This window comes from Barbus barbus (genome assembly GCF_936440315.1).
Source record: "Barbus barbus genome assembly, chromosome: 25".
In the NCBI taxonomy this organism is placed as follows: domain Eukaryota; kingdom Metazoa; phylum Chordata; class Actinopteri; order Cypriniformes; family Cyprinidae; genus Barbus; species Barbus barbus.
This window is the reverse complement of record NC_136753.1, coordinates 18,492,583-18,501,417: the sequence shown is the minus strand read 5'-3', so window position 1 is coordinate 18,501,417 and position 8,835 is coordinate 18,492,583. Positions and strand designations below refer to the sequence as shown.

The 8,835-nt window shown below is 35.2% G+C and overlaps 1 protein-coding gene across 3 annotated transcripts; it reads right to left on the bottom strand.

The window, feature by feature from the left end:
• Positions 1 to 95: 95 nt before the first annotated feature.
• LOC306845498 (uncharacterized protein) lies at positions 96 to 5,899 on the bottom strand. 3 transcript variants are annotated; one of them, XM_079378345.1, is made up of 5 exons: positions 5,705 to 5,899; positions 3,161 to 3,278; positions 2,363 to 2,813; positions 1,423 to 1,506; positions 96 to 1,305 (listed from the first exon to the last, which is right to left on the bottom strand). In XM_079378345.1, the coding sequence occupies exons 2-5, from the start codon at positions 3,263 to 3,265 to the stop codon at positions 908 to 910; spliced, it is 1,038 nt and encodes a 345-aa protein (XP_079234471.1). In that variant the 5' UTR covers positions 3,266 to 3,278; positions 5,705 to 5,899; the 3' UTR covers positions 96 to 907. The 3 variants fall into 3 exon arrangements, with proteins under 3 accessions (XP_079234471.1, XP_079234473.1, XP_079234472.1); XM_079378347.1 differs by lacking the exons at positions 3,161 to 3,278; positions 5,705 to 5,899 and adding an exon at positions 2,977 to 3,076 and having other exon boundaries at positions 100 to 1,305; XM_079378346.1 differs by lacking the exons at positions 3,161 to 3,278; positions 5,705 to 5,899 and adding an exon at positions 2,981 to 3,069 and having other exon boundaries at positions 100 to 1,305.
• Between the last annotated feature and the right edge of the window lie 2,936 nt (positions 5,900 to 8,835).

Sequence of the window (8,835 nt, the reverse complement as noted above, 5' to 3'; positions counted from 1 at the left end):
TAGAACGCTGCCATTATAATTAACCCAGCGATCTACGCGGTTTCGTCGCGTCGTGTCGCTCTGTTGTAATATAGAAGCAATGTGAAGCAAACTTCAAATACTTTCAGGTGACAATCCTTTATTAAAAAGTAGATACAAATAAAAAAGCCATTCGTTTAGGATGACTGAATGTCATATAATATTTAATTTGTGTTATATTATATAACATTTATAAACAATGTCAAAAAGATATAATAATATCAGTAGTAAAATTGTAATATTTATTTCTAGACTAAAGTGCACAAAGGCGGCGCCCAGTGGCCAATGAAAGAATAGCGTTTTCTAAAAAAAAAAAAAAAAATTTAGAAATGAAGTGAAACATACAAACATACAAAAGACAAAATGTATATGGTCCAGAACGCAATTAAAAGTAAATGTATGCAAATTCTAGAAAGACATTTAAATGTTATTGATTATTAATATTAGCATTTGAACATTAACAATGTTAACATTGTATAAAATGATTAACAGATTATTATTTTGCAAGGCCTACTATACATTCAATTGTCATTCAACTTTGATTCACATATTTTCTAATGTAAAAAAAAAAAAAACTGGCTCTAGAAACTTTTTGGACATGTCAAAATATGAATTTCATTGGAAGTATTACACCAAGTGAAAGTGAGTGTGTGTGTGTGTGTGTGTGTGTGTGTGTGTGTGTGTGTGTGTGTGTGTGTGTGTGGCCGTGTTGTATTAAGCTTAAGCTTAAGGCCCTATTAAGTATTAAATACTTAATAGGGCCACTGTATATTTTTTTTATGAATTATTCAATGACTAGTTTAGTAATTATGGAGTATTGAATGTTTGTTATGGCCTACTTAATGCAAGTTATTATAAATAAGATTTAATAACATTACACTTAATAGTACTAGCCAATACTAAATTCAATCTCTTCCTCTTCATCCTCATCATCAGTCAGTGCTGCTGCTCTTGCGGCTCTCTCACTCTCACTTGCTTGAATATAGTTATCTTCAATAAACCCGTCATCATCCTGTTCAGTATCATGAGTAGGTGCAGTTGCACGAGTCCCAGGGCCACCCTGGGTCGAGAATCCCACCTCAAAATTTGCAGGGTCACACTGACTCGTGGCGTCTACTTCGCTGAGCCTGGAGTGTCTGTAGCTCGCCAGATACTTGTGCACGACTTTGCATTTGGCCATCAAAGCAATAAGGACAGAGAGTGTGATAGCTGACCCCAGAACAGCCACAAAGACCTTCCAGCTTTCTGAAGATGTTTTGGGATCATCGTCTGTTTTTATATTTGTGCCTAAAAATGATATTTATATTGGTTAGCTGAGTTTCAGATGTATGCACGATTATAAATGTTGATAATCACAGGTAATAATAGATTAACACTAGATTAAAGGGGAAAAAAGGTTTTGACCATTAATTGTATTGTTTGTAGGTAGTGGCTCCGCTGTGAGTAGTTTACGAAGGAAGGCTCCATAGTTGACATCCTTAGAATATCCTGCCATTAGAAAAACATGATATTGAAATTAAAGTGTGTTAGATGTTATATCAGAATATGTTGTGGCCCACAAATACCTTATTTTTCCATAAATATAATTAATGCAGAGAAATATAATGTCACTAAGAAATGGCTGGTCCTCATCTAATTCTCCAACATACATAAAAAAATGCAATTCACTCATACATTGACTTGAACACACATCTTTTATGATGTACAGGTTTAAAATGTCTGCATTCACGTTCATTTCATTTGTATTATTTTGGAGGGGGCAAAAAGTAAAAAAATGTCATTCGATTCAATTATACTGATATCATAAAAAGTAAAAAGTAGTAGGCTAGTAGTAGTTGTAGGCTATTGTTATTTCTTAAGAAAAAATAATAAAACGGCTACACTGCTTAATAATATTTGAAAAACTTTGTTGACAAAAGTTATGTAGGGAAAAAAAAACATGTAACAGGAAATGCTATGTGACTGGCAATGTCAGTAAGTTTTAAAAATGTAAATATCAGATCATTTGACTTTTTATGACAAGTCAAGTTAAGTTTAGGTTGTTAAATGTCATAATTCATGAATTCAATAATTCAGTATTTATTTTTTTTAAATAATGATTAATTTTGTACTTTTTATTTGATGCCACATGACATTTTTAAAGTCACTCAAATAAATCTTGTCTTGAAATAAAAGGCATAAAAAAATTTCAAATCCATATGAAACCAACATGAAACCAAAGAATACATTTCTATGGAACAGAAACTAGATTTGTAAAAGATTTCTCCTTTTCACTCCAACAGTATACGTCACTAATCGAAGTAACAAACAAAATGTAATACAGACGAGATAAAAGTATTCATACCATCATTGTGGTCATCATGTGCCATGCGCTTTGATGCTCTGATCATCTTTCCTCTGTCTCCCACTTTCTGTCTGTTATTCTGTTGTCCTCTGAGTTCCACAAACGGACTCAATCTCAGGTCTTTGACTGCAGTCGACTGAATGTCCCCCAGGAGGAGCATCTGTAAACTGGAAAGCTTGACCAGAGCATTTTCCTCCACTGCGGCCAGTTTACACCTACTCAGGTCTAGCACTTTAAGAGAAGAAAGACTGTAGAGATGGTCTTTTAACAGTAGGGGGAGATAGTTTCCTGATAGATTCAGTGAGACTAAGTGGCTGAAGAGGTTGAGGCGATTGAAGCTGTTACTGTGGGTTAAGTCTAACAGATTGTCAGACAGGTCCAGTTCAGTTACATTCATCCAGATGTGCTTTGGTACCGATGTAAGTCTTTTCCCACTGCAGTCAAATGCAGCCTGTAGAAAGAATAAAGAGGTATATGGTTATGAAACTTACTTCTGGAATCTGCGACAGTCAAATTAAATAGCATTAGGCATATGAAGATAAAAAAAAAACACATGCATTTACATATACTATAATTTCGCCCTGTTCAATTAAGATTTTAAAAAGGCAGATTACCCACTTGCGGTTTCAAACAAGAAATAAGAAATGTATTTTCTCACGACATAAACCACTAACAGACTGGGTAAACCTCTGTCACCGAAAACAGGAAACAAGTGCCTGCAAACAGGATACTCCTGATGTAGCAGCACTTGCTCTGGCTCAGGGAACAAAAGAGGCCAGAGTGTGTTTTTTTCCTCACCGTCTCTCTGTTGATCATACATGGGCCCATGGTCTGGAGTGTGTAGCATGATCCCGAGACCCAAAAACACAGGAGCACACACACTGTGTGTGTAGCAGACCGCATGTTTTCCTGCTTCCTGCAGAAATCACAATTAAAGAAGATAAATGACATACACTGAAGTGGCCTTCAGCACTGCGAGAGCTTGAGTTCTGGTGCCATTTCATAACTATATAACATCTTATGAATCTTCGCTTTATTGCTTTATTGGGTAGTCAAGACAGGTTATTGACACTGTCTGTCAGTACAATGGAAAGATTAGAAAACATCCCACACACATTGTAACTTGCAAATATGTATTTTCAACATTTAAAAAAAACGGTACAAACTTACAACTTTTTACAAACTTACATTTGTTGGTGCAACCTAATATAGTCAGGTTGATATCATTTTCACTTAGAAAAAACTCTGTTGTTACCCCTTGAATGAAGTTATGTGAAAGTTCACATTTATAGAATACTTCATTAAACACGGCTATAACGTATTTGTTATTATTCCTTCGGTACTCCATATATAAACCTATATGACCTTATAAATTGCAAAAGGTTTGAAAAAAAAAAAATCTAAAATTCAGTAGGTTCCTGAAACAGGAACAGGAATTGTAACTTGCTGACACATTCAGTGATCCACCACAAGACTCAGCATAACCCTACAGCAAACAACAGCCTTAAGCATATAAAACACACAAATTAAAAAGGCTGATCAGGACCCTGACACAAAGCACCTGGATTTTTATACCCTGAATGTGTTTATTTTAGACATCATTTCACTTTTTAGCAAATAAATAAATAAATGGACATGAAATACTGATGTGATGAAAGAGTGATACCAGAAGCATGAGCCACCAGAAACGTGACAAGTAGCACAATCTATTTAAGAAATTCCCTGCATGGGACAGTGGTCAGTTATGTAGTTTAGTCATCATTCTACAAACATATTTAACCATGTAATGCTAAAACTGACCAATAAGAATCCAAGATTCCTGAGAGTCACATAACAAGGTGCAATAAGGGTAATAAAGTACAAAAAGTGCAATACAAAACAATAAAGTTGATGTGTGCTACTACAATGCATTTCAAAGAACTTGTTCAAACGACCAGGTAAATAACCTAAAAAATGTACTTCTGGATTGTTAATGATTGCAAATATTAGATGAAAATGAATCATAAATCTAATAATACTTGTCATTGCCGTTATCTTAAAACAATTTTACTAAAAATTAAAGATTAACTGCCATCTTAAGTAAGTAGAGCAGAATAAAAACAAAATGTTGTAAACTATATTTTGCACAAAAACATGCAAATGATATTGTAATATAGTTACAAACTGCCATGAGAATGTGTTGGAATAATACATGTGTGCCTATGTATGAAACAGAGAGTGCTTGAATGTTCCATCTCACATGCTTTAGCATTTCCTGCTTATCTCCTTGTGGCTTCCACAGGGGCCACATTTCATAGAGGGTTCAATACTTTTTATAGGGGCCCTTCCTCTCATTCCCTCCCTCTTCCACTATCAATTTCAGGCTGTAAACACTCCTTAGGAGCTGCTTTTATCTCTTCCTGTCTCAGGACTCCCCCTGTAACAGCATACCTGCAGGATCTGAGAGTCAGCCAACTTGGAAGTGTCTGCATGTGTGCATGATTATAAATGTGAGAAAAACAGCTTCAGAAAAGGTGTGGTAGAGGTAGGAACTGATAGGATCCTGACTTCATCTTTATCTTCTTACGCTACTTGCAAACTAACAGCCCCCAGATCCTTTCCCAGACTCACTGTGTGGGTCAGAGCATACTGCGGAAATACGGTGCAGAAAGGAGTCTTTCACTTGACCTCCTCAAGATCAAGTATACACTACATACACACCCTCCCCCATTTACTCCTAGGTGGTGTGTTACTGATTACATTGGCACTAAGGACTTTGCATTTTTGTTTTTGGATATAAAAAAATCTGAAGACTATACTGTTCAACACAGCTTTTGATTTAGAGTTGTGAAACAACTTTGAACTGTTACCTGCGTGAAGTTTCTGAAAAGTTAATAAGAAATTAAAACTTATATGTTTACTTTTATCCTTAACATTTTTTAATGCAGGTAGCTGCACAAAATGCATTAGGAAATGGGTTAGGCCTACCTTTTCAAATGTTCCTGTGATACATTAGACAATGTTATTAGGTCTTATTCATCAGCTTAGCTAGTAGCCTATGTGCGGTTATGTTGATTCCCATAATAGCCCACTTTACCTTCCCTAGCAGTTGGCTTGTTGTGGTCGACAACAGAATGTAAAATGACATGAGGGTTGGCAGGTGGAAATGTGAGATCATTAAATATTAAACTAGCAACCTTGAATGATGTATTAAGATGTTGTCTTCCTGCTCATGTGTGCCAAAGAGATCATATGTTGGGCTTTGCATTACTTTTGTCATGTTAAAAAGCTATTTAACATACATATATAGAGATGAATGTAAGCATCAGAATACAGTGAAAGAAATGTTGTGAGGCAACTTACCTGAGATTTGGCTCTTCTGGTTATTTAGAATATCTCAAAACTGATGGTTTTTCTCCTCAGACGTCACATTTTAACATGGACAGGTTCATTTTTGTTAGCCATTTCCAAGATTAAGGAAATGGCAGGTAGGTTGTGCAAAGGTTGCCGGAGGTGTGTCTTTAGCTTGTCATTCTCAGATAAAGTTAATTTGTAACTGAATGTCAAATGGAGCTCTGCTTCTTTTTCACCTTGCAGTTGACATTTGAACTGATGACACAAAATATCTTAACACACAAGTAATATGTTGGGACGTTTTTTTTTATTTTAATAAAATGAAAACTAAAAGACTTTCAAATCACATGAGCCAATATTATATTCACAATAGATCATAGAGAACATAATAAATGTTTAAACTGAGAAATTTTACACTTTTATCCACTAAATGAGCTCATTTCAAATTTGATGCCTGCTACGGGTCTCAAAAAAGTTGGCACAGAGGCAACAAAGGGATGAAAAAGCAAGAAAGTTTGAAAAGATTCAGCTGGGAGAACATCTAGCAACTAATTAAGTTAATTGACATCAGGTCTGTAACATGATTAGCTATAAAAGGGATGTCTTAGAGAGGCAGAGTCTCTCAGAAGTAAAGATGAAATGAGCTCATTTTGTGCATAAAATTGTAAAATTTCTCAATTTAAACATTTTATATGTTATCTATGTTCTATTGTGAATAAAATATTGGCTCGTGTGATTTGAAAGTATTTTAGTTTTCATTTTATTCAAATAAAAAATAAACAATTTCCAGAATTCAGGTTGTATAACTATAACTATTTTTAATTATATTTAATTATATGATATTTAATTTTTTAACTATATTTTAGATTTTAATATTTAAATACATATTTATCATATTTATACCTTAACTAAATTTAACTATTTTAACTATATTTTGTTAAAGCTATAGAAAACAAAAAGGCAAACAGTTTTTTGGACTGACAATTCAAGTTTTAAACAAACAATTAATCAAATGCTAAGAAATTAAAATATTTCAACAAGCACTAACAAAAAACATTTATACAAATTACTTAAGGGATATTTATTACCTCTGATCTGGACAATCTATAATCTACATAAATTAGTACACTCACTCTTTGTTGACCACAGACAAGGACTTGGCATGTGTTAAAAAACAACAACAACAAAAATCAGAGGAAAGGACGGATAGAAAAGCACAGCATAGTATGAGTACAGCTGTGATGGCTTCACTCTCTTTAACAGGAAAAAACAACCTGAGCTCCACAACAATGGACAGTTTGTCTTATTGGAGACATAAATGGTCAAGGTGTCCGTGTTTGCCACTTAAACTGCTGTTATTGCTGTTTGCATGAGAGCATCTGTCAGTATCTGGCATGTAACGCCATTTTTTTTACATTACTAACAAGCTTTCTCTCCACCCTCACCACAACCACACGGAATAAATTTGTCTGTAATTACTGCATTTATTATACATTCCTGTAGCTCAAACAGTAGATCATAATGCTTGCAACACCAAGGTCACAGGGTCAATTCCTAGGGAATGCATGAACTGATCAAATGTATAGCTTAAATGCAATGTAAGTCACTACATAAAAGCATCTGCCAAATGTAAGTTAATTTGTTTTTCTCTTCTCTCCATGTTTACTAATCTCTATAATTTGCACCAAATCCACCCAATGTTTTTGTTATATGATATGAACCAGGCTCACGTACCAGACCTATTGTTTAGCTGGGAAAGCCCATGCATCTGATCACTTCGGTGGTCTCACACTCCCTTTTGGCATCTGCAAAACACTCATTTCCTTTGGTAATGGCAGCTGAAAATCAAGTTCCCTGCAAAAGAAAAGTAATTTGTCCTAGTGGTACGTTAATTGTGATTTTATCAACAGAGTGTTTTGCTTGGCCTCACTCAGTGTGTGCACACATACATTTCCCCTTCAATGTGATCTGTGCTTAATACATCAATACACTAGTCACAATATACCTTTTTGCCCATGAAATGTTGCCGAAATGCCACTAATTGTTCAAGACAATGGTTCCTTGGTATAACAGCTTACTGTTATTAACATATCACACATAAAAAGGTTTGTAGTAGTAGTAGTAGTAGTAGTTTGGAGCTTACTTAGCTATCTACATTTTTGAGTATATTGCCCAACAGCACAAAATGAATTATTTATTGTAATATACAGTGACCATGAATTTCTGTGTATAAAGACCTTATTAGTTTGAAAACATTACAGGGGGTTCGGCAAATAATAAGATATGAGAGGGAACTGTTGCTCTTAGACAAAAAAATGTGTTTCAAAATCTTCAAACTTAAATAGAATTGTAAGTAATACAACAACGCTTCTATTGTCAGTGAAAGTTCCTTGCAATAATAATTTCTGGGAATGAAACTACTTGCTGGACGACAGGGGACATACATACCACTGCTGTGAGTACCGCTTTATGCAGCTTTGAAATACCTTACATTCAAACATAAAACTGATGGCAGCAGACATCAATACTGTTCATTCATTAAAATCACCAGTAGGACTCTCATGATTGATTCTGTCATTTTAGCAGCCGTTGGGATGTCATTAAGAAGCATTGTGCAGAAGTGTTTAGTTCTGCATGCTCACCACTGTACCAGCAGGAACTCAAAAATAAAGTTGTGAGTTCTGGTTCAGACCCAGTGCATGCTGGTTCAGAGGCAAGTGGTCATTACTCTAGCTGTTTTCTAGTGGGTCTCATGGGAACCGGGTGGTGGACTGAGCAAACACTCAGACAGGAGACCAGCGGTTCTTCCTGTTTCTGCGTGCTTACTATTTGATTCCTGCCAGTTTCCTGGTCACATATCAGCTCCCGCAGCACTGCTTCCTGCCACAGAGTCTCCAGTGACTGCCGCTGTTAACCACGCTCTCATGTACGCTTCTTACATTTTTCATTGTATCATTTTATGTCTGGAATGACTAATTTTTAGTCATATTTCTTCTTTGATTAATTCCTGTATTTTTTATACATCGTACTCATGTCCGTGGTCAGTCTTACTGTGTGCTGGCCTACTGTACATTTCATGCCCTAATCATATATCTCTGAAGATAAAGTAAAAAAAAGTTAAAATTCAAAACTTTAAAAAT